At 45.2% G+C, this 26,817-nt stretch overlaps 1 protein-coding gene across 4 annotated transcripts in view; it reads left to right on the forward strand.

Annotated features, from left to right (window-relative positions):
• LOC124048295 (transmembrane protein 150A-like) overlaps window positions 1-26,817 on the forward strand; it is a 47,720-nt gene that overhangs the window by 15,101 nt on the left and 5,802 nt on the right. For 3 of the 4 annotated variants that reach the window (XM_046368934.1, XM_046368935.1, XM_046368933.1), the window contains 3 exons: window positions 13,298-13,384; window positions 18,624-18,691; window positions 21,545-21,672. In XM_046368934.1, coding sequence (XP_046224890.1) covers window positions 13,298-13,384; window positions 18,624-18,691; window positions 21,545-21,672 — 283 coding nt within the window. The remainder of the gene's footprint in view (window positions 1-13,297; window positions 13,385-18,623; window positions 18,692-21,544; window positions 21,673-26,817) is intronic. The other variant, XM_046368936.1, reaches the window with a different exon arrangement.

Raw genomic sequence — 26,817 nt, forward strand, 5'->3', positions numbered from 1 at the left:
TATTCGTTTCCCTCTGCTGGTCTTGTTTGGTTCTTTCCCTCCTTCTATCCCTCTCTCTCCCCCTCCCTCTCTCACTCTCTCGCTCTCTCTTCTCTCTGTCGTTCCGTTCCTGCTCCCAGCTGTTCCTATTCCCCTAATCATCATTTAGTCTTCCCACACCTGTTCCCGATCCTTTCCCCTGATTAGAGTCCCTATTTATTCCTTTGTGATCCGTTCCTGTCCCGTCGGTTCCTTGTATTGTATTCACCATGCTGTGATTGCGTTTCGCCCTGTCCTGTCGTGTTTTTGCCGTGATTGTGTATCACCCTGTCCTGTCGTGTTTTGTGCCTTCATCAGATGCTGCGTGTGAGCAGGTGTCTCAGTCGACTACGGCCTGCGCCTACCCGAAGCGACCTGCAGTCTGTGGCCGCTTCTCCAGTTGTTTCCCCTCTACAAGTCTAGAGGATTTCTGTTATTCCGTTTTGGACTTTAATAAACTCTGTTTCTGTTAAGTCGCTTTTGGGTCCTCTTTCACCTGCATGACAGAGAGAATGATTTATTTCAGCTTTTATTTCTTTCATCACATTCCCAGTGGGTCAGAAGTTTACATACACTCAATTATTATTTGGTAGCATTGCCTTCTTGCCTCCTTGCTAGCACACACTTTTTCAGTTCTGCCCACACATTTTCTATAGGATTGAAGTCAGGGGTTTGTGATGGCCTCTCCAATACCTTGACTTTGTTGTCCTTAAGCCATTTTGCCACAACTTTGGAAGTATCCTTGTGAGTCATTGTCCATTTGGAAGACCCATTTGCGACCAAGTTTTAACTTCCTGACTGATGTCTTGAGATGTTGCTTCAATATATCCACATCATTTTCCTACCTCATGATGCCATCTATTTTGTGAAGTGCACCAGTCCCTCCTGCAGCAAAGCACCCCCACAACAATGTGCTGCCACCCCTGTGCTTCACAGTTGGGATGGTGTTCTTCGGCTTGCAAGCCTCCCCCTTTTTCGTCCAAACATAACAATGGTCATTATGGCCAAACAGTTCTATTTTTGTTTCACCAGACCAGAGGACATTTCTCCAAAAAGTACGATCTTTGTCCAGTTGCAAACTGTAGTCTGGCTTTTTTATGGCGGTTTTGGAGCAGTGGCTTCTTCCTCGCTGAGCGGCCTTTCAGGTTATGTGTTATGCAGGTGAGTGAGGACCCAAAGGCGACTTAACAGAAACTGAGTTTATTTAAGTCCAAACAGAAATAACATAATCCTCAATCCTTTACAGGAAATGTCCAAACGGGGAAAACAGAAATCCTCTAGTTGTAGAGGGGAATTGCAGGATAAGCGGCAACAGACTGCAGGTCCCTTCGGGTAGGCGCGGGCCGTAGCTGACAGAGACACCTGCTCACACGCAGCATCTGAAGATAAGGCAAAACACGACTGGACGGAACAAGAACACAGCAAACAGCAAACAAGAATCCGACAAGGACAGAAGCAGAAACAGAAAGAGAAATAGAGACTTAATCAGAGGGCAAAATAGGGGACAGGTGTGAAAGAGTAAACGAGGTCGTTAGGAGAATGAGGAATAGCTGGGAGCAGGAACGGAAGATAGAGAGAGAGAGGGATAGAGAGAGGGAAAGAAACCTAATAAGACCAGCAGGGGGAAACAAATAGAAGAGAAAGCACAGGGACAAGACATGACAATATATGACAATACATGACATTATGTTGATATAGAACTCGTTTTACTGTGGATATAGATATTTTTGTACCTGTTTTCTCCAGCATCTTCACAAGGTCCTTTGCTGTTGTTCTGGGATTGATTTGCACTTTTCACACCAAAGTACGTTCATCTCTAGGAGACAGAACGCATCTCCTTTCTGAGCGGTATGACAGCTGAGTGGTCCCATGGTGTTTATACTTGTACAGATGAACGTGGTACCTTCAGACATTTGGAAATTGCTCCCAAGGATGAATCACACCAGTGTAGGTCTACAATTCTTTTTCTGAGGTCTTGGCTGATTTCTTTTTGATTTTCCCATGACGTCAAGCAAAGAGGCAATGAGTTTGAAGGTAGGCCTTGAAATACATTCACGGGTACATCTCCTATTGGCTCAAATTATGTCAATCGCCTGTTTAAAGGCACAGTCAACTTAGTGTATGTAAACTTCTGACCCACTGGCATTTTAATACAGTGAATTATAAGTGAAATAATCTGTCTGTAAACAACTGTTGGAAAAATGACATGTGTCATGAACGTAGCAGATGTCCAAACCGACTTGCCAAAACTATAGTTTGTTAATAAGACATTTGTGGAGTGGTTGAAAAACGAGTTTTAAGGACTCCAACATAAGTGTATGTAAACTTCTGACTTCAACTGTCCGTGAAGGCAGGGTAAAGTGACTAGGCACCTAGATAGATAATAATAGGAGTAAAATAAAAACAGAGTAGGAGCAGCATATGATGAGTGTGTGTGTAGGTCTGTTTGTGTCATGCTGGTAAAAGAGGACCCAAAAGCGACTTAACAGAAGCAGAGTTTAATAATGTTCAAAACGGAATAACTGACATCCTCTAGATTTGTAGAGGGGAAAACAACTGGAGAAGCGGCCACCGACTGCAGGTCGCTCCGGGTAGGCGCAGGCCGTAGTCGACTGAGACACCTGCTCACACGCAGCGTCTGATGAAGGCACAAAACACGACAGAACAGGGTGATACACAATCACGGCAAAAACACGACAGGACAGGGCGAAACGCAATCACAGCATGGTGAATACAATATAAGGAACCGACGGAACAGGAACGGATCACAAAGGAATAAATAGGGAGTCAAATCAGGGAAAGGATCGGGAACAGGTGTGGGAAGACTAAATGATGATTAGGGGAATAGGAACAGCTGGGAGCAGGAACGGAACGACAGAGAGAAGAGAGAGCGAGAGAGTGAGAGAGGGAGGGGGAGAGAGAAGGATAGAACCAAACAAGACCAGCAGAGGGAAACGAATAGCATGGGGAGCACAGGGACAAGACATGACAATAAATGACAAACATGACAGTACCCCCACTCACCGAGCGCCTCCTGGCGCACTCGAGGAGGAATCCTGGCGGCAACGGAGGAAATCATCGATGAGCGAACGGTCCAGCACGTCCCGAGACGGAACCCAACTCCTCTCCTCAGGACCGTAACCCTCCCAATCCACTAGGTATTGGTGACCCCGTCCCCGAGAACGCATGTCCATAATTTTATGTACCTTGTAAATAGGTGCGCTCTCGACAAGGACGGGGAGGGGGAGGGAAGACGAACGGGGGTGCGAAGAAAGGGCTTAACACAGGAGACATGGAAGACAGGATGGACGCGACGAAGATGTCGCGGAAGAAGCAGTCGCACAGCGACAGGATTGACGACCTGGGAGACACGGAACGGACCAATGAACCGCGGAGTCAACTTACGAGAAGCTGTCGTAAGAGGAAGGTTGCGAGTGGAAAGCCACACTCTCTGGCCGCAACAATACCTTGGACTCTTAATCCTGCGTTTATTGGCGGCTCTTACCGTCTGTGCCCTGAAACGGCAAAGTGCAGACCTCACCCTCCTCCAGGTGCGCTCACAACGTTGGACAAACGCTTGAGCGGAGGGAACGCTGGACTCGGCAAGCTGGGATGAGAACAGAGGAGGCTGGTAACCCAGACTACTCTGAAACGGAGATAACCCGGTAGCAGACGAAGGAAGCGAATTGTGAGCGTATTCTGCCCAGGGGAGCTGTTCTGCCCAAGACGCAGGGTTTCTGAAAGAAAGGCTGCGTAGTATGCGACCAATCGTCTGATTGGCCCTCTCTGCTTGACCGTTAGACTGGGGATGAAACCCGGAAGAGAGACTGACGGACGCACCAATCAAACGACAGAACTCCCTCCAAAACTGTGACGTGAATTGCGGACCTCTGTCTGAAACGGCGTCTAACGGGAGGCCATGAATTCTGAATACATTCTCAATAATGATTTGTGCCGTCTCCTTAGCGGAAGGAAGTTTAGCGAGGGGAATGAAATGTGCCGCCTTAGAGAACCTATCGACAACCGTCAGAATCACAGTCTTCCCCGCAGACAAAGGCAGACCGGTAATGAAGTCTAAGGCAATGTGAGACCATGGTCGAGAAGGAATGGGAGCGGTCTGAGACGACCGGCAGGAGGAGAGTTACCCGACTTAGTCTGCGCGCAGTCCGAACAGGCAGCCACGAAACGGCGCGTGTCACGCTCCTGAGTCGGCCACCAAAAGCGCTGGCGAATAGACGCAAGAGTGCCTCGAACACCGGGATGACCCGCTAACTTGGCAGAGTGAGCCCACTGAAGAACAGCCAGACGAGTGGAAACAGGAACGAAAAGGAGGTTACTAGGACAAGCGCGCGGCGACGCAGTGTGCGTGAGTGCTTGCTTAACCTGTCTTTCAATTCCCCAGACTGTTAACCCGACAACACGCCCATAAGGAAGAATCCCCTCGGGATCAGTAGAAGCCACAGAAGAACTAAACAGACGGGATAAGGCATCAGGCTTGGTGTTCTTGCTACCCGGACGGTAAGAAATCACAAACTCGAAACGAGCGAAAAACAACGCCCAACGAGCTTGACGGGCATTAAGTCGTTTGGCAGAACGGATGTACTCAAGGTTCTTATGGTCTGTCCAAACGACAAAAGGAACGGTCGCCCCCTCCAACCACTGTCGCCATTCGCCTAGGGCTAAGCGGATGGCGAGCAGTTCACGGTTACCCACATCATAGTTGCGCTCAGATGGCGACAGGCGATGAGAAAAATAAGCGCAAGGATGAACCTTATCGTCAGACTGGAAGCGCTGGGATAGAATGGCTCCCACGCCTACCTCTGAAGGCCAACCTCGACAATGAATTGTCTAGTGACGTCAGGAGTAACGAGGATAGGAGCGGACGTAAAACGTTCTTTTAGAAGATCAAAAGCTCCCTGGGCGGAACCGGACCACTTAAAACACGTCTTGACAGAAGTAAGAGCTGTGAGAGGGGCAGCAACTTGACCGAAATTACGAATGAAACGCCGATAGAAATTAGCGAAACCTAAAAAGCGCTGCAACTCGACACGTGACCTTGGAACGGGCCAATCACTGACAGCTTGGACCTTAGCGGAATCCATCTGAATGCCTTCAGCGGAAATAACGGAACCGAGAAAAGTAACGGAGGAGACATGAAAAGAGCACTTCTCAGCCTTTACGTAGAGACAATTCTCTAAAAGGCGCTGTAGAACACGTCGAACGTGCTGAACATGAATCTCGAGTGACGGAGAAAAAAATCAGGATATCGTCAAGATAGACAAAAACAAAAATGTTCAGCATGTCTCTCAGAACATCATTAACTAATGCCTGAAAAACAGCTGGCGCATTGGCGAGACCGAACGGCAGAACCCGGTACTCAAAATGCCCTAACGGAGTATTAAACGCCGTTTTCCACTCGTCCCCCTCTCTGATGCGCACGAGATGGTAAGCGTTACGAAGGTCCAACTTAGTAAAGCACCTGGCTCCCTGCAGAATCTCGAAGGCTGATGACATAAGGGGAAGCGGATAACGATTCTTAACCGTTATGTCATTCAGCCCTCGATAATCCACGCAGGGGCGCAGAGTACCGTCCTTCTTCTTAACAAAAAAGAACCCCGCCCCGGCCGGAGAGGAAGAAGGCACTATGGTACCGGCGTCAAGAGACACAGACAAATAATCCTCGAGAGCCTTACGTTCGGGAGCCGACAGAGAGTATAGTCTACCTCGAGGAGGAGTGGTCCCCGGAAGGAGATCAATACTACAATCATACGACCGGTGAGGAGGAAGGGAGTTGGCTCGGGACCGACTGAAGACCGTGCGCAGATCATGATATTCCTCCGGCACTCCTGTCAAATCGCCAGGTTCCTCCTGAGAAGTAGGGACAGAAGAAATGGGAGGGATGGCAGACATTAAACACTTCACATGACAAGAAACGTTCCAGGATAGGATAGAATTACTAGACCAATTAATAGAAGGATTATGACATACAAGCCAGGGGTGACCCAAAACAACAGGTGTAAACGGTGAACGGAAAATCAAAAAAGACATAGTCTCACTGTGGTTACCAGATACTGTGAGAGTTAAAGGTAGTGTCTCAAATTTGATACTGGGAAGATGACTACCATCTAAGGCAAACATGGGCGTAGGCCTGTCTAACGGTCTGAAAGGAATGTAATGTTTCCGAGCCCATGCTTCGTCCATGAAACAACCCTCAGCCCCAGAGTCAATCAAAGCACTGCATGTAGCACCCGAACCGGTCCAGCGTAGATGGACCGACATAGTAGTACAAGATCTAGATGAAGGGACCTGAGTAGTAGCGCTCACCAGTAGCCCTCCGCTTACTGATGGGCTCTGGCCTCTTACTGGACATGAAATAACAAAATGTCCAGCAACTCCGCAATAGAGGCACAGGCGGTTGGTGATCCTCTGTTCCCTCTCCTTATTCGAGATGCGAATCCCTCCCAGCTGCATGGGCTCAGTCTCAAAGCCAGAGGAGGGAGATGGTTGCGATGCGGAGCAGGGAAACACCGTTGATGCGAGCTCTTTTCCACGAGCCCGGTGACGAAGATCTACCCGTCGTTCTATGCGGATGGCGAGAGCAATCAAAGAGTCCACATCTGAAGGAACCTCCCGGGAGAGAATCTCATCCTTAACCACTGCGTGGAGTCCCTCCAGAAAACGAGCGAGCAGCGCCGGCTCGTTCCACTCACTAGAGGCAGCAAGAGTGCGAAACTCAATGGAATAATCCGTTATGGACCGTTCACCTTGGCATAAGGAAGCCAGGGCCCTAGAAGCCTCCTCACCAAAAACTGAACGGTCAAAAACCCGAATCATCTCCTCTTTAAAGTTCTGGAATCTGTTAGAGCAATCAGCCCTTGCCTCCCAGATAGCTGTGCCCCATTCTCGAGCCCGGCCAGTAAGGAGTGAAATGACGTAAGCAACCCGAGCTCTCTCTAGAGTATGTGTGGGGTTGGAGAGAGAACACAATCTCACACTGCGTGAGAAAGGAGCGGCACTCAGTGGGCTGCCCGGAGTAGCAAGGTGGGTTATTAACCCTGGGTTCTGGAGGCTCGGCAGGCCAGGGAGTAACAGGTGGCACGAGACGTAGACTCTGGAACTGTCCAGAGAGGTCGGAAACCTGAGCGGCCAGGTTCTCCACGGCATGGCGAGCAGCAGACAATTCCTGCTCGTGTCTGCCGAGCATGGCTCCTTGGAACTCGACGGCAGTGTAACGAGCGTCTGAAGTCGCTGGGTCCATTCCTTGGTCGGTTCCTTCTGTCATGCTGGTAAAAGAGGACCCAAAAGCGACTTAACAGAAGCAGAGTTTAATAATGTTCAAAACGGAATAACTGACATCCTCTAGATTTGTAGAGGGGAAAACAACTGGAGAAGCGGCCACCGACTGCAGGTCGCTTCGGGTAGGCGCAGGCCGTAGTCGACTGAGACACCTGCTCACACGCAGCGTCTGATGAAGGCACAAAACACGACAGAACAGGGTGATACACAATCACGGCAAAAAACACGACAGGACAGGGCGAAACGCAATCACAGCATGGTGAATACAATATAAGGAACCGACGGAACAGGAACGGATCACAAAGGAATAAATAGGGAGTCAAATCAGGGGAAAGGATCGGGAACAGGTGTGGGAAGACTAAATGATGATTAGGGGAATAGGAACAGCTGGGAGCAGGAACGGAACGACAGAGAGAAGAGAGAGCGAGAGAGTGAGAGAGGGAGGGGGAGAGAGAAGGATAGAACCAAACAAGACCAGCAGAGGGAAACGAATAGCATGGGGAGCACAGGGACAAGACATGACAATAAATGACAAACATGACAGTTTGTGTTTTGTCGGTATGCGTGTGTGTTTTATGTGTGCATATGTAGTGAATGTGTGTGGGTTTGTGTGGGAGTGTCAGTGTAATGTGTGTGAGTGAGTGTGTATGTAGTGTGCATATAATCTTGTGAGTGTGCATAGAATCACTGCAAGATAAGGTCAGTACAGATAGTTTGGTTAACCTTTTAATGAACTATTTAGCAGTCTTATGGCTTGAGGGTAGAAGCTGTCTCGGAGAGAGAGCCGTCTTGGTCTGAGAGCCGATGCGCCGGTATTGTTTTCTGGACAGTAGCAGAGTGAACAGTTTATGACTGGGGTGGCAGGAGTCTTTCGCAATTCTTCGGGCCTTCCTCTGACACCACCTGATCTAGAGTTCCTGGATTGCAGGGAGTGATTTACTGGGTTGTCCTCACCACCCTCTGTAGCGCTTTGTGGTCGAGGACGGTGCAATACCAAACGGTGATGCAATACTGTATGTCAAGATGCTCTTGATGGTGCAACTGTAGAACTTTTGAGGATCTGAGGGCCCATGACAAATCTGTCTTGTCCTTGTCGTGTCCTCTTCACGACTGTGCATGTGTGTGGACAAGATATAATTGTACTGGAGGGGATGGCCGCCATTTTATGGGCTCCTGACCAATTGTGCTATTTTGTGTGTGTTTTTGTGCTGTTTTTAACTTTTTTTGTAGATAATGTTTCCGCCATCTTTTCCTATGATGAAAAAGAGCGTCTGGACATCAGAACAGCGATAACTCACCTCAAACTGGACGAGGATTTTTTATTTAATGAGTTGGACACTAAGGATATACTGCCCTTCTCGGACCAGGCCCAAATCCCCATCATTCGTATGAAGAGGAGACGCCATTACAGAGGTCGAAGAGCTGGATGCCTGGCGAGACTGCATAGGCGAGTGGTTAATCTGCCTTTACCCTCTGTTCTACAGGCGAACGCTGGAGAATAAACATGATGAGCCCCGTTCAAGACTATCCTATCAAAGGGATATTCAAAATTGTAATATCCTATGTTTCACCGAGTCGTGGCTGAACAAGGACATGGACAATATACAGTTGGCTGGGTTTTCCGTGCCTTCGGCAAGACAGAACAGCAGCCTCTGGTAAGATCGTGGGCGGTGGTGTGCGTCTCTTTGTCAACAACAACTGGTGCACGATCTTTAATATTAAGGTTTTGCTCGCCTGAGTTAGTGTACCTCCTGATAAACTGTAGACCATACTATTTACCAAGAGAGTTTTCATCTATATTCTTTGTAGAAGTCTATTTACCACCACAACCAGATGCTGGTACTAAGACCGCACTCAATGAGCTGTATAAAACCATAAGCAAACAAGAAGGTGCTAATCCAGAAACGGCGCTCTTAGTAGCCAGAGACTTTAATGCAGGACAACTGAAATCAATACAGGACTAAGATCAAATCCTACTACACCGGCTCTGATGCTCGTCGGATGTGGCAGGGCTTGCAAACTATCGAGCTACCCAGTGACGCAAGCCTACCATATGAGCTAAATGTCTTCTATGAACACTACAGCTCCATCAATGCTGATGGGGGTGTGCTCTACCTTCTTTCTCCTGTAGTCTATGATCAGCTCCTTAGTCTTACTGACATTGAGGGAGAGGTTGTTGTCCTGGCACCACACTGCTAAGTCTATGACCTCCTCCCTGTAGGCTGTCTCATCGCCCTGTCGGTGATCAGGCCTACCCCCGTTGTGTCATCAGAAAACTTGATGGTGTTGAAGTCGTGCATGGCCAAGTAGTTGTGGAGAACAGGGAGTACAGGAGGGAACTAGACACACACCCCCGAGGGGCCCCCTTATTGTGGGTCAGCATGGCGGAGGTGTTGTTGCCTACCCTCATCACCTGGGCTCGGTCGTCAGGAAGTCCAGTATTCACTTGCAGTGGGAGATGTTCTGTTCTAGGGTCCCCAGCTTGGTGATGAGCTTGGAGTGGACTATAGTGGTGAACGCTGAGCTGTAGTCTATGAACAGCATTCTCACATAGGTATTTATCCTCTTGTCCAGGTGGGAGAAGGCAGTGTGAAGTGCACTTGAGTTTTCATCAGCTGTGGATCTGTTGACGCGGTATAAAAATTGGAGTGGGTCCAAGGTGTCTGGGATGATGGTGTTTATATGTGGCATGACCAGCCTTTTCAAAGCACTTCATAATTACAGGTGTGAGTGCTTCAGAGCAAAAGTAATTTAGGCAGGTTAGCTTGGAGTTCTTGGGAACAGGGACAATGGTGGTGAACTTGAAACATGTTGGGATTACAGACTGGGACAAGGATATACATTTAGAGTCTAGACACATGCCACTTGATCTGTGCCTGCTTTGAGAATGCACCCTGGTATTCCATCTTCCCCGGCGGCCTTGCGAGTGTGAACCTGTTTAAAGGTTTTACTCATATCGGCCATGGAGAAAGAGAACACACAGTCGTCTGGACCAGCAGGGGCTTTCACGCAAGACCCCGTATTGTATTCCTTCGAAGCGAGCTTAAAGGCATTTAGCTTGTTGAGGAGTTCTTCATCACTGGGCATCTCACGTCTGGGTTTCCCTTTGTAATCTGTTGACGTCTGCTAGCCCTGCCTCATACGATAACCGTTGAAGCAGGTTTAATACCATTCCACCTTCCTCCTATATTGTCATTTTGCTTGTTTGATGTCTCGTTGGAGGTCATAGCGGGCTTTCTTGTATGCACCATATCCGTGTCTCGTTCCTTGTAAGCTGAGCATGGATATTGCCAAGCATGGATATTGTCTGTAATCCATGGTTTTTGATTTGTACATGTTCGATGAAGCCTGTGACTGATGTGGTAAACTCCTCAATGTTATTGGATGAATCCCGGAACATATTCCAGTCTGTACTAGCAAAACAGTCTTGTAGCCTCGCGTCTGCTTCATCGGAAGCAGGAGTATAGAGTCGTGGTCAGATTAGCCGAAGGGAGAACGAGGGAGGGCCTGTGTTTCTGTGTGTAGAATTAAGTAAACTAGTGGCGCAGGAGATGTGAGGTAGAATGTTTTTAAGTCTCCCCATGCGGACACAGGGGACCATTATGTTATTTCGGCCAAAAGTGCCACACACAGTTGTAGACTTCCACTCAAGACAATCAGAAGCAATTTCAGTAATTCTTTATCAAAACCCCAAAATTCCTGCAAACTGATTTCGAACGGTTATGAACCAGCTCTTGCAAAAGGGCAAGAGAAACCGTACCTTCTCAACAAGTCTGCTTGTTCAACATTAATTCGGGAGAAATATGATAATTTATGGCTGGCTCGTTTCACAAGAGGGAATAGTCCATCTTTTCTCAGCCTACATCAACAAGGCCCCTCTCTAGACTTCCTGAGCCCGACTGCCTTATTCAAACATAGTGAGGCATGAGAGAAACTGGGTGAGAGAGAAATGGAGAGAGGAGGGAGATGGAGACAAATTTGGAGAACATAGAGGGAAATAATATGGGAGAGGGGAGAAACGAGAGCATGTGGAGAGAGGGAGAGGAGTAATGGGTTAATTATGGGAAAGCAGGGATGGGAAGCAACGTTTTGGGGAAAGGCAATAGCATGCAAATTCTTTTAGGAGTGGGAGAATTACTTCTGTGGTATGTGTGAAGTAAACAGGGATTAAACATGCCAGGGTGCTATATTAATTCCAAGCTATTCCCACAAGCAGCAAGCAAAAACAAACAACTATTCCAAACCCATACCTGCACTATACCTGGACTATACCTGGACATACCACTATACCTGGACATTTGACTGTAAGGAGCATTCTACTGACACTCCTTAATCAGGGAATTCCAATCAAAGTTCATTGGTCGCGTACACAGTTTAGTGGATGTTATAGCGGGTGCGGTGAAATGCTTAAGTAGCGAGTTCTTAACAATCCAATAAGATGCCAAACAAATACACAAATAATCACTTTAAAATGTTTTCGATGGGCCTATCGGGTGGTGCAGTGGTTAAGGGCGCTGTACCACAGCGCCAGCTGCGCCATCACCCGCAACCGGGAGGTCCGTGGGGCGACGCACAATTGGCCTAGCGTCGTCCGGGTTAGGGAGGGTTTGGCCGGTAGGGATATCCTTGTCTCATCGCGCACCAGCGACTCCTGTGGCGGGCCAGGTGCAGTGCGCGCTAACCAAGGTTTCCAGGCGCACGGTGTTTCCTCCGACACATTGGTGCGGCTGGCTTCCGGGTTGGATGCGCGCTGTGTTAAGAAGCAGTGCGGCTTGGTTGGGTTGTGTATCAGAGGACGCATGACTTTCAACCTTTGTCTCTCCCGAGCCCATACGGGAGTTGTAGTGAAGAGACAAGATAGTAGCTACTAAAACAATTGGATACCACGAAATTGGGGAGAAAAAGGGGTAAAATTTAAAATAATTTAAATTTGTATAAATATTCTAGAAATCATACAAGATAAAGTGTACTCTGATCAGTAGACAGACACATGTAATACAACAGTACCTGCCTCAGTTCCTGCGTCAATGTTCTTCAAAGCACCCATCAACAAATACAGTCATCCATCAAGTGGGAGGCTGCCTCAGCTGGCTCATCTGGCTCCCATGCTCCCATCCCATGTCATGCCTCAGCCGGCTCATCACGCTCCCATCCCATGTCATGCCTCAGCCGGCTCGTCAGGCTCCCACGCCTCAGCCGGCTCCTCAGGCTCCCACACCTCAGCGGGATCGTCAGGCTCCCATGCCTCAACCGACTCGTCAGACTCCCATGTCTCAGCCGGCCCGTCAGGCTTGCCCAGGTGGGACGGGGGTACTGTCACGCCTGCTCCCGCTCGCTCAAGGGCGCCAGACTCACCATCATTACGTGCACCAGCGCGTCTTTGGATTCACCTGGACTCCATTACTTTATTGATTGCCCTTGTCAGTTATTTATTAAATGTTCACTCCCTGTACTTGCTTCTCGTCTCCCAGTGTCTGTCCTCACAATAGTGTTATGCGAGATGTGTTTACTTTAGTAGTGGTGGGTGTTCGGTGGGGACGCATTCTGATCAAGACTTTGCATTGAGGATAGCCACCTGCATTCAGGATAGCCACCTGTCTTAGGCGGATTATGCAATAGTTCCATCTGCAAATATGCCTTAATAAGGAATACAATTCCCTCAGAAAAGTTATCCACTGGGCACAGATGTCAGTTCAACGTCTAGTTTTGATTTACATTTGGTTGAGTTGTCAACTAACTTGAATTTAACGTGAAATCAACAAAAAAAGTTGGGTGAAAAAAAGTCTAAATTCCCTTACGTTGATTACTTTTTGCAAATCCAATTAGTTTTCCTTGTTGATGCAACTTCATCAAATTGTATTATTTTGTTGAAATGACATGGAAACAACGTTGATTCACCTAGTTTTTGCAAAGTGGGTAAAGTATGTTCCATTTGATAGCAAAAGTGTAAAGTAAAGGTCTATGTTTTTTTTCTTTCATCCAGGCTGTATAATCAGTCGTGTGAGGAGAAGCTGTCTCTACAGAGGGGTCCTGAGCTGTGCTGTACCCTGGACAATGTCCCACTCATCAGGTCAGTACCGTATTACACTGTCTGTACTAGAGGTTGACCGATTAAGATTTTTCAATACCGATACCGATTATTGGGGCCCCAAAAGGGCAGATACCGATTAATCGGCCGATTATTATTTTTATTTTTTTAACGTTTGTAATAATGACAATTACAACAATACTGAATTAACACTTATTTTAACTTAATATAAAACATCAATAAAATCAATTTAGCCGCAAATAAATAATGAAACATGTTCAATTTGGTTTAAATAATGCAAAAACAAAGTGTTGGAGAAGAAAGTAATATGTGCCATGTAAAATATGTGCCATGTAAAAAAGCTAACGTTTAAGTTCCTTGCTCAGAACAAGAGAACATATGAAAGTCGGTGGTTCCTTTTAACATGAGACTTCAATATTCCAAGGTAAGAGGTTTTAGGTTCTAGTTAATATAGTATTTATAGGACTATTTCTCTCTATACCATTTGTATTTCATATATCTTTGACTACTGGATGTTCTTATAGGCACTATAGTATTGCCAGTGTAACAGTATAGCTTCCGTCCCCCTCCTCGCCCCTACCTGGGCTCGAACCAGGAACACATCGACAACAGCCACACCCGAAGCATCGTTACCCATCGCTCCACAAAAGCCACGGCACTTGCAGCTCAAGGGGAATAACTACTCTAAATCTAAAAGCGAGTGACGTTTGAAACAGTATTAGCGCACACCCAGCTAACTAGCTAGCCATTTCACATTGGTTACACCAGCCATTAGGCTGACAGGCTTGAAGTCATAAACAGCGCTGTTCTTGCGAAGAGCTGCTGGCAAAACACACAAAGTGCTGTTTGAATGAATGATTACGGGCCTGCTGCTGCTCAGTCAGACTGCTCTATCAAATCATACTTAATTATAACATAATAACACACAGAAATACGAGCCTTTGGTCATTAATATGATAGAATCCGGAAACTATCATTTTGAAAACAAAGCGTTTATTATTTCAGTGAAATACGGAACCGGTCGGTATTTTATCTATGGGTGGCATCCATAAGTCTAAATATTCTTGTTCCATTGCACAACCTTCAATGTATGTCATAATTACGTAAAATTCTGGCAAATTAGTTCGCAATGAGCCAGGCAGCCCAAACTGTTGCATATACCCTGACTCTGCGTGCAATGAACGCAAGAGAAATGACACAATTTCACCTGGTTAATATTGCCTGCTAAACTGGATTAGTAGTTATAACTAGTGATTATGATTGATTGTTTTTTACAAGATAAGTTTAATGCTAGCTAGCAATTTACCTTGGCTTCTACTGCATTCGCGTAACAGGCAGCCCACTCGTGGAGTGCAATGGTTAGACCGTTGGACTAGTTAACTGTGCGGTTGCAAGATTGGAACCCTGAGCTGACCAGGTGAAAATCTGTCATTCTGCCCCTGAACAAGGCAGTTAACCCACAGTTCCAAGGCAGTCATTGAAAATAAGAATGTGTTCTTAACTGACTTGCCTAATTAAATAAAATGTATAAAAAAATATTTTAAAATAATCGGAAATCGGCGCACAAAAATACCGATTTCCGATTGTTATGAAAACTTGAAATCGGCCCCAATTAATCGGCCATTCCGATTAATCGGTTGACCTCTCGTCTGTACCATGCTGTACTGTTTCATTCATATTTACCTCCGCACACTAACAGAAGCCTACACTGCATATGTACACAGTACCAGTAAACAACTATGCTACACTATATACAATTTGCCCTGTGAGTTGAGCTGCATGTTGTTTGGTTGAGGTCGAGGTCATCCATTGTGTTAAACGAATGATCAATGCATCTGCCATTTACCATTACAGAAAGCAAGCGCATGGTGTACATGAAGTGAATGTACATAACAGGCAGCAAGGAGAGCAAGGTCTTCATGGCCTGTTGCTGCTGTCATTAAATATCCCCTATTGTCTTTTTCATCTTTCTGTTTTCCTTCTTATGTAGCCTGGGTTTCACTAGTCTGGCTAACACCTAACTCTCAAAGTCCTCCTGACGTCAGAGTCTGGGATGGCTATTTGATGTTGTCGGCACAAAGTGTCAATGGCGAAGGGGGCTGTGCTTTTACTGGTTTGCTCTCTGTGTCTTCCTCAATCAAACACGCACAGCAAAACACAGACCTCGAGCACCGCCCCCCTTCCATTACAACTGTTAGATTTAAAAATTCAAACATCGAGAGGTCTAAAATATTTGAGAGAGCCAATCAAACCCGTCGCACAATTTCTGAGCGAATATTGCATTAACAAACGTGACTAGTGTGTTCACAGCTCTCCCTGCACCGTGAGTCACGTGGGTCGCGTCTGCCAGGCTAAGTTTTCACCCCCTTCATCTACAGAATAACAGGAATATGTCTACACAACACACAGCTTGTCCGTGGCTGTGTGGTTTGTGTGTGTGTGTTTGTTAATTGTGCGTGTGCGTGCGTGAGAGAGAGAGCGAGAGAGAGAGAGAGAGAGAGAGAGAGAGAGAGAGAGAGAGAGAGAGAGAGAGAGAGAGAGAGAGAGAGAGAGATAGCAAGATATGCACACACTTACTGGCCTGGCACTGGCAGGAAGTGAAACATTTTGTTTTGTGGATCCTCTGTGAGCCTTTGAAACGTCACAATGGTGACAAGACAAATGTCAACAAGAAGTGTTATGCTTGATGTCGACTAGTCACTTTGTATGTGTGATCTTTTATGAAGGCTTTAGTCTGTGGGTGGGTGACTGGGTTTCTGTGCACTGGTCACGGGTTTTGTACTGTGAAATGTTTTGACCTGTGTGTGGGAAAGTGAGATCTTGTTTTTCCCATGTTCGGATTCTCTCAATGATCTACACATGCTCCTTGATCCATGCATGTTTTCCTCAATAACCTCTCATCTGCACGGATCTGAAAACACAGGATAGGTGAATGCAATGCGGTGGACACCTACAGGGACTTTTACATATACAGTTGAAGTCTGACGTTTACATACACTTAGGTTGGAGTCAATAAAACTCGTTTTTCAACCACTCTACAAATTGATTTTTAACAAACTATAGTTTTGGCAAGTCGGTTAGGACATCTACTTTGACAGATTATTTTACTTATAATTCACTGTATCACAATTCCAGTGGGTCAGAAGTTGACTGTGCCTTTAAACAGCTCGGAAAATTCCAGAAAATGATGTCATGACTTTAGAAGCTTCTGATAGGCTAATTGACATCATTTGAGTCAATTGGAGGTGTACCTGTGGATGTATTTCAAGACCTACCTTCAAACTCAGTGCCTCTTTGCTTGACATCATGAGAAAATCAAAAGAAATCCGCCAAGGCCCCAGAAAACAATTGTAGACCTCCATAAGTCTGGTTCATCCTTGGGAGCAATTTCCAAACTCCTGAAGGTACCACATTCATCTGTACAAACAATAGTACGCAAGTATAAACACCATGAGACCATGCAGCCGTCATACTGCTCAGGAAGGAGACGCGTTCTGTCTCCTAGAGAAGAACGTACTTTGTTGCGAAAAGTGCAACTCAATCCCAGAACAACAGCAAAGCACCTTGTGAAGATGCTGGAGGAAACAGGTACAAAAGTATCTATATCCACAGTAAAACGAGTCCTATATCGACATAACCTGAAAGGCCGCTCAGCGAGGAAGAAACCACTGCTCCAAAACCGCCATAAAAAAGCCAGACTACGGTTTGAAACTGCACATGGGGACAAAGATCGTACTTTTTGGAGAAGTGTTCTCTGGTCTGATGAAACAAAAAATAGAACTGCTTGGCCATAATGACCATTGTTATATATGGAGGAAAAAGAGGGAGGCTTGCAAGCCGTAGAACACCATCCCATCCGTGAAGCACGGGGGTGGCAGCATCATGTTTTGGAGGGGCTTTGCTGCAGGAGGGACTGGTGCACTTCACAAAATAGATGGCATCATGAGGTAGGAAAATGATGTGGATATATTGAAGCAACATCTCAAGACATCAGTCAGGTTGTTAAAGCTTGGTCGCAAATGGGTCTTTCAAATGAACAATGACCCCAAGCATACTTCCAAAGTTGTGGCAAAATGGCTTTAAGGACAAGAAAGTCAAGGTATTGGAGTGGCCATCACAAAGCCCTGACCTCAATCCTCGAGAAAATTTGTGGGCAGAACTGAAAAAGCGTGTGTGAGCAAGGAGGCCTACAAACCTGACTCAGTCACACCAGCTCTGTCAGGAGCAATGGGCCAAAATTCACCCAATTTATTATGGGAAGCTTGTGGAAGGTTACCCGAAACGTTTGACCCAAGCTAAACAATTTAAAGTCAATGCTACCAAATACTAATTGAGTGTATGTAAACTTCTGACCCACTGGGAATGTGATGAAAGGAATAAAAGCTGGAATAAATAATTATTTCAAATATTATTCTGACATTTCACATTTTTTAAATAAAGTGGTGATCCTAACTGGCCTAAGACAGAGAATTTTTACTCTGATTAAATGTCAGGAATTGTGAAACTGAGTTTAAATGTATTTGGCTAAGGTGTATGTAAACTTCCGACTTCAACTGTAAGTGCAGACTACGGAAAGAAGAGAAGGAACGAGTTTGAGAGTTTGATTTGATTCTTTAGGATCCTTATTAGCCGAAGCCAATGGAGACAGCTAGTCTTACAGGGGTCCAACACATAACGAAAAAGACATTACAGACTAAAGACTTTAAAATGTACATACATTTAAAAACATTAACATGTGTGTGTGTGTGTGTGTGTGTGTGTGTGTGTGTGTGTGTGTGTGTGTGTGTGTGTGTGTGTGTGTGTGTGTGTGTGTGTGTGTGTGTGTGTGTGTGTGTGTGTGTGTGTGTGTGTGTGTGTGTGTGCGTGTGTGCGTGCGTGCGTGCGTGCGTGCGTGCGTGTCTATCAGTTACATCAGTTACACATACGTGTCAGTACATACACACCACAAGTAGGTCACATGTGGGAGAGGCGTTGTGTATGTTTTTTTGGAAACCAGATTTGCTGTTCACTTGTGGCTTTATTGCATGGAAGGGTGCCACAGAAGGAGGGAGGAATCAGTTGTAGTACTGAGGGTACTGAAATGCAGCCAATATTTCCAGCTGAGTGGTCGAGCTTGGCTTCCAAAGAATCTGCTCACCATGTTACCCATCTACATGAAGTTGGTCTGTTGCTTTTGCCAAGGGAAACATGGCCGGGTCTATTTCAGTACCGCAGAGTTCAGACATTAACTGATCCCTCCCTCCCTCTGTTTTCATTGCAGTAAGTGTGGCACCCTTCCCCCTGAGAGTTGCTTCTTCAGCCTCATCTGCAGTACCGGATCCTTCATGGGTATGTACCAGTGAAACTCATGTTTCTTTTGAATAGGAAGGGTGATGCATCATAGGTCCATTATCAGCATGCGGTGTCGTCATCTTAATGCAACTCTTGTGTCAGATTTCAAAAAATATTTACAGCGGAAGCACACCATGGAATAATCTGAGTACAACGCTCAGCGACCAAAACAAACCATACGGATACACGCCATATTGTGGAGTAAACAGAAGTCAGAAATAGCATTATAAATATTCACTTACCTTTGATGATCTTCATAGGAATGCACTCCCAGGAATCCCAGTTCCACAATAAATGTTTGTTTGTTCGCGCGTTTAGTTCACAAATCCAAATTCACAAGGCGCAGGCACTTAGTTCAGACGACAGTTCCATTACAGTTCGTAGAAACATGTCAAACGATGTATAGAATCAATCTTTAGGATTTTTAAAATCATAAATCTGCAATAATATTCCAACCGGACAATTCCTTTGTTTAGAAATGAAAAGGAACAGAGCTTGTGCTCACGGCCGCGCGCAAGACTTAGCTCATGGCATTCTGCCAGACACCTGACTCAAACAGCTTTTATTCGCTCCCCCTTCACAGTAGAAGCCTGAAACAAGGTTCTAAAGACTGTTGACATCTAGTGGAAGCCTTAGGAAGTGCAATCGGACCAAATTTTACTACTAAATTTTATATTGGATAGGCAAAGGCTTGAAAACATACACACCTCAGATTTCCCACTTCCTGGTTGGATTTTTCAGGTTTTTGCCTGCCATATGAGTTCTGTTATACTCACAGACATCATTCAAATAGTTTTAGAAACATCAGAGTGTTTTCTATCCAAATCTACTAATGATATGCATATCTTAGCCTCTGGGCATGAGTAGCAGGCAATTTACTCTGGGCACCTTATTCATCCAAGCTGCTCAATACTGCCCCCCCAGGCATAAGAAGTTAATGCAATGATGGCACTGAGACCAGATAAAATGATGTGGTGGCAAAATGGCGGCAAATTGTTCGAGTTTGGATTACGATGCAGATCGATGACTACTCTGTTAGCTATCCACTCACTCATAGTCATTTACATTACATTACATTTAAGTCATTTAGCAGACGCTCTTATCCAGAGCGACTTACACTGTGCATAACTGTCAGGGATGTCTGTAGTTCTGTCATTCTCTTTCACTGTAAAAGTAAAATAGTTTGTCTCACTGGGCATCCCTAAATGTAGTTGTTAAAGCTAGATAGTTTGTGTTTATGTATTGATATGTAGGCTACGTGTGCCTTTTTAAAGTGTAGTTCTGATGTAGTTCTTGGTGTAGTTCTGTCCTTGAGCTGTTCTTGTCTATTAATGTTCTGTATTCATGTTTTGTGTGGACTCCAGGAAGAGTAGCTGCTGCTTTTGCAACAGCTAATGGGGATCCTAATAGAATATCAAAAATACCAAAAGCTCCAGGTCGATGTTTTTCCAGCTGTGGCTGTGAATCTAACAAGGTCTCTGTTCCACAAACAGAAGTCTAAACCCCCCCCTCGCCCCTTTTACTCCACCCCCTGAAAGGAGAACTCTCTGTGTGTGTGTCCCACTCCGACACCACATGAACTAACCGCAGCAGCCCGATTACAATTACAATTACGATTACAATTACAGCAGTGCTGTTTCTCTGCCACAACCTCTTGAAACCAGCTATTTTGGTTGTTTTGTTTGTGCTTCAAAGCCAATCATGGACGCAGAGTGTATTGGCTTTTTTGGAATATTCATCCTTAGAAACCTTAACTGTCAAGGAATGTTCCCTATAAGGACTGCATTGGAGACCTAAAAAACTATGATTAGCTTATTATACCCTGTTCAAATGGTCTCTTTTCAGATTGATTTATGTGCCAAAATGTTTGCCAAAGGGCATACAGTATGAACATGGATATATCACATATCTGGATCCATTCCAGTGCATGTACAGTATTTGCAATTGTATAATTTGTACTGTCCTTACCAGTTTGAAGTTAGAACAAAGTTAGAATGGACAGGTTTTGAAGTGATTATTACATAACAGTCTTATCAAACAGTGCATTTTAATACCCCCCACGGTTCAGTTTGTTTGAACAGGGCTCTCTTATGTCGGGGAGCGGTTAGAGGCACTGCTTGGGGGGTTGAATGCAGCACAAAGTGCTAGCGATCACGTACTCAAACACGTGAACAAAGCACACCACCAGGAGCCACAAAGGGATGGCGCGTTTTTGTTTGAGCACACACACTGCGAGAGCGTTTACTTAACTCTGGCGCTTGGTGTGGAGTTGCGATGAGAAGAATGGTAACGTCTGAAACCCCGGCCACAAAGTAGATCCCTCACTGTGTCCTAACTAATGAATTTGCCAAAGAATCACTAGCAAACAGGGATTTTTATTGCATTATCTGCTGTATTATCACTGTATTGACAACACGCACGTCTAAACACTCGCTTGGTGGTGAGATGGACACCAGATGTGAACCCATTTCCATCCAATGGATTTTTGGGAGAACAGTTCGCTGCTCTTGGAAGTGCTGCACGGCTGCACCGAAGCCTTCACTGGCCAGTTTGGTACAGAGCCATTAGGAATCTGCACACAACTTGGTTTCCAGTTCTTAACAACTCGGCAGAGACGGCACTTCTTGGCATAGTGTTATGCACATTCTATCTGCTTTTCCATCTTGCAACTCAATATCCAAGAGTGGACTACTCCCTCCTCTGCAAGAGGTACATGTAGAGTGTTTTGTTTCTTGTTGATTCCATGCTCTGGCAGATTTGATAGTGAGCCGTCACCAGATGAGTGGTTCTGTCTGCTTGATAGATAGGTGAAAATAAAAATGTTTGTTTTGTTTCTCCTCCCTCCCTCAGTGATTTTGATAGGGCTGCTGCGGTATGCCCACGTCATAGAGAAGCACCAGAACTGTGTCCTTAACACTGCCGGCCTTTCCACTGGCTGGATCTGTGCTGCAGGACTCATTATGGTGGGCAACTTCCAGGTAAGAACAGAACTGACGTCACTCCCACAGTGGAGCATCTCTGTCACTAAATGGCTCTTGTGAAGTGTTTTGATGAAGGTGGAATGTGCTCAACTCTTAGAGGCCTGTGTTCAGGTTTGACCACTATATAGGCTGTGTAGGCTACTGGTGTGGTCGATAGTAACAAGATGCAACTCCACATTTCTTAACTAAGGCAGCAAGTCCATTGTTTGTACGATTGCATAAGATTTCACTACTGTATTACATAAATTTAAAATAACTGATCACTATCTTAGCCTGTGGGATTTTCACTACATCCGGGCATTGTAATTCACAATGACTTTATTGAAGCCGTGCTAGTTGTTTGATGATCCCAGTAAGTCCTCAAAAACAGGGAAATTGTCCTCTGTGGGTGCTCTGTAGTCTGTAGAAAACATTCACTTTGACAGCTAGTTAATCCAAGTGCAGGTTGATGAGCTGCAATTGAAAGACCATTGAGAGATCACTGTTTTGTAGGTGGGTGCCATGGCAAACCAAGGTCTCCTTGGCCTCTTTCTAACATAGGGAAACAACCTTCTCTTCAACATCACATGCTGATTCTGTCAAATATCCGTAGACGTCTGTTTTCTTTGAACCAAGGCCCATCTTTCTGGTGCGAAGCGCACCACTAAACCATTCCACTTCAAGTTGTGATTTACTGGGAGGGTTTGGCCGGTAGGGAAATCCTTGTCTCATCGCGCACCAGCGACTCCTGTGGCGGGCCAGGCGCAGTGCGCGCTAACCAATGTTGCCAGGTGCACGGTGTTTCCTCCGACACATGGGTTGTGTTAAGAAGCAGTGCGGCTTGGTTGGGTTGTGTATCGGAGGACGCATGACTTTCAACCTTCGTCTCTCCCGAGCCCGTACGGGAGTTGTAGCGATGAGACAAGATAGTAGCTACTAAAACAATTGGATACCATGAAATTGGGGAGAAAAAAGGGGTAAAATTCACACACACACAAAAATAAAAAAGTTGTGATTTACTGATTTTAGAATGACAGAGGGGAGGAGAAAATGAATGTTCCGCCGACCAAGTATCTTTCAAATATTTAAAGACAGTGCCTTTTCCACATTCTTTTTGCCCACTTAACCCAGAAGCCACCTGCACAAATGTGTCGGAGGAAACACCATACACCTTGCGCCCATGTCAGCGTCCACTGCACCCAGCCCGCCACAGGGGTCACTAGTACGCGATGGAACAGGACATCCCTGCCAGCTAAACCCTCCCCTAACCCAGACGACGCTGGGCCAATTTTACGCCACCCCATGGGTCTCCCGGTCGCAGCTCGCAGCCCACAGAGCCTGGACTCAATCCCAGAAACTCTAGTGGCATAAAATAATTAAAATAAGGCTGAAACATAACTCACTGTGGAAAAAGTTGACCTCCCAAGTTGGGAACCACCAAGACTCTTCCTAGAGCTGGCCGCCCAGCCAAACTGAGCAATCGGGGGAGAAGGGCCTTGGTCAGGGAGGTGACCAAGAACCCGAATGGTCTCTCCGACAGAGCTCTAAAGTTCCTCTGTGGAGATGGGAGAACCTTCCAGAAGGACAGCCATCTCTGCAGCACTCCACCAATAAGGCTTTTATGGTAGAATGTCCAGAAGGAAGCCACTCCTCAGTAAAGGGCACATGACAGCCCACTTGGAGTTTGCCAAAAGGCACACAAAGGACTCTCAGACCATGAGAAACAAGATTCTCTGGTCTGTTGAAACCAAGATTGGCCAAATGCCAAGGTTCAAGTCTGGAGGAAACCTGGCACCATCCCTATGTTGAAGCATGGTGGTGGCAGCATCATGCTGCGGGGATGTTTTTCAGCGGCAGGGACTGGGAGACTAGTCAGGATCGAGGGAAAGATGAACGGAGCAAAGTACAGAGAGATCCTTGATAAAAACCTGCTCCAGAGTGCTCAAGACCTCAGACTTCCAACAGGACAACGACCCTAAGCACACAGCCAAGACAATGCAGGAGTTGTTTCGGGACAAGTCTCTGAATTTCCTTGAGTGGCCCAGCCAGAGCCTGGTCATGAACCCGATGAAACATCTCTAGAGAAACCTGAAAATAGCTGTGCAACGCCACTCCCCATCCAACCTGACAGAGCTTGAGAGGATCTGCAGAGAATAATGGGAGAAACTCCCCAATACAGGTGTGCCAAGCTTGTAGCGTCAAACCCAAGAAGACTCAATGCTATTATCGCTGCCTAAGGTGCTTCAACAAAGTACTGAGTAAAGGGTCTGAATATTTATGTAAATGTTCATATTTCTGTTTTTACATTTTTATAAATTAGCAAACTTTTCTAGAATCCCGGTTTTGCTTTGTTATTATGGGTTATTGTGTGTAGATTGAGGGAATATTTTTTTTAAAATCAATTTTAGAATAAGGCTGTAACGTAACAAAATGTGGACAAAGTCAAGGGGTCTCAATACTTTCCGAAGGCACTGTATGCACTAGATGACTGAGAGGGGCACTGTTTTGAAGCCACTGCTCCTCAATCTTGGCACTCCACTAATGTAAAACAAAAAATGATATTCTATTACAGACACCATAATGCATACTTTTAATTTATATTATGTGAGCTAAGTTTTAATGTTACTGTCTCCGCTAAAACAAAAAAAATACTTAAACTTATCATTTTGTTATTGAAATAATGTGGAATTCCATTCATTTCTATTCATGGTTTGCACCTCCATCACTCTGCCACTTCGTTGCCCTTATAAGGACGCTGCAGCCGTATTGATGCTTTATTTTACTTTACTATTTATATTTTTGACAACTTTTACTTCACTACATTCCTAAAGAAAATGATGTGCTTTTTACCCCATACATTTTCCCTGACACCCAAAAGTACTCGTTACATTTTGTATGCTTAGCAGGACAGAAAATGGTCAAATTCACACACTTATCAAGAGAGCATCCCTACTGCCTCTGATCTGGCAGACTCCCTAAACACAAATGATTTGTTTTTAAACGATGTCTGAGTGTTGGATTGTGACCCTGGCTATCCATAAATAAATAAAACAAGAACATTGTGTCGTCTGGTTTGCTTAATATAAGGAATTTTTAATTGTTCATACTTTTACTTTTACTTTTGATAGTTGTATATTTAAAACCAAATACGTTTAGACTTTTATTCAAGTAGTATTTTACTGGGTGACTCACTTTTACTTGAGTCATTTTCTACTAACGTATTTACTTTTACTCAAGTATGAGAATGTAGTACTTTTCCCACCACTGTTCCCTAATGCCTGCAGCTCTAGCTCTGTGCACTCTGGGTACTCACAGCCTGGCTGTGGGTGCGGTCTCGTTCAGTAACACATTGTGTTCTTTCAACGCATCTGATCTCAATCTCCCCCACAGGCAATCATCTCTTTGTAGGCCTTCCAAACACATCCCTCCTGATCATTTCTAGGCAGGCCTCTAGAAAGGCCTTTCGTAAGGTCTTGCAAACAGGAGGTTTTGGCAAGCTGCTGTGTTCCTACACTCAGTAAGCTTCTGAAGGTCAATCTGAGGACTTGGACTCTTGTCACGGGAGGGAGCTGTCCCTATTCTGACTAGTGCCCTGAGGAAGAGGACCATCCCTTGGAAAAAGAGGCCCATTCCACGTGGCTAGGGCAACTGAACATGGGAGCATATATTGCAGTGAACATAGTCTTCTGGAGTTTTCTTGCTCCTCAAACTACTGGCCAATAGCCAGACAGTGTACACTACTGTACCTTCTTTTAAGCCACAATGTCTGCCTTTTGTGGCCATGAAGTAATACAGACATTCTAAATGCAGATTTAGATAGGAGAGTTTATTTTCATCACAATCACACTCTGTTCCCAGAGTTCTGAGGTTTTGTACATGTGCTGAATGCGATGGATAGAAGAGTGACTGGTCGACAGTGTTCGGGATTTCCTTATTTGAGCTGTTCTTGCCATAATATGGACTTGGTCTTTTACCAAATAGGGCTATCTTCTGTATATCAACCCTACCTTGTCACAACAACTGATTGGCTCAAATGCATTAAGTATTAAAGAAATTCCATGAAATAACTTTTAACAAGGCACACCTATTAGTTTAAATGCATTCCAGGTGACTACCTCATGAAGCTGGTTGAGAGAATGCCAAGTGTGCAAAACTGTCATCAAGGCAAAGGGTGGCTACTTTGAAGAATCGAAAATCGAAAATATTTTTAGATTGGTTTAACTTTGGGGGTTACTACATGATTCCATGTGTTATTTCATAGTTGTGATGTCTTCACTATTATTCTACAAAGTAGAAAAGTCTAAATAAATCATTATTGAGATAAAAAACAGCTACATTGGACCTTTAAGTGACAGTATTTTTGTGTGGGCATGTGCAGACAGGTCAGCAATGACAGCTCTCAAAAAAAACGTGTTTGTGAAATCAACACCTTTTCACCACACTTGGGGTGTATTCAGCTGGTCAGTCTTTGTCATGAACAGAGCGAGTGTTCTTAATATGTTGTATATTCAGTGTCATTTATATGCCACTACGACTCCAGTTTGGACAATTGCTGTCCCAATTGTTGCACAATTATCTCAGAGTTATACACGTGTCTGTGTGTGTGTGTATCGGGTGTGTGATGGTGTAACAGGGAAATCAACGTGTGTTTACAAGCCATAGGGAGCCAGGTAGGGACGAGGGGTCTTAGGCCAGCCTTCCGGCAGTGCCTAAAATGTGCTGTGTCTATATATTTGTCTTCACACTTGTGTGTCCCACCAGCCCTGGTTGTGTGTGTATTCCTCCTCTTCTTGCTGGGTCCTGATTGGCCTGTAGACTCTCCTCCCCGGCCATGAGGGAGGAGCCCTTCGCTGATATAATGAATAGTGTGTGCGTGTGTAAATTACAGTCCTCACCATATGCATTTGGATAGTAAAGCTAACATTTTTATTTTGTCTCTCTACTTCAGCATTTTGGATTTTAGATAACATGATTAATATGAGTCGAAAATAAAGAATGTCATCTTTTATTTTAGGCTTTTTCATTACATATCTGTTTAACCATTTAGAAATGAAAGCACTTTATGTATCTAGTCCCCCCATTTGAAGAAATCATAAGTATTTTGACAAATTCACTTATAGCGTATTGAAGTAGTCAAACATTTAGTATTTGGTCTAGTATTTG

Source organism: Oncorhynchus gorbuscha, linkage group LG11, assembly GCF_021184085.1.
Source record: "Oncorhynchus gorbuscha isolate QuinsamMale2020 ecotype Even-year linkage group LG11, OgorEven_v1.0, whole genome shotgun sequence".
NCBI classification, from domain to species: Eukaryota; Metazoa; Chordata; class Actinopteri; order Salmoniformes; family Salmonidae; genus Oncorhynchus; species Oncorhynchus gorbuscha.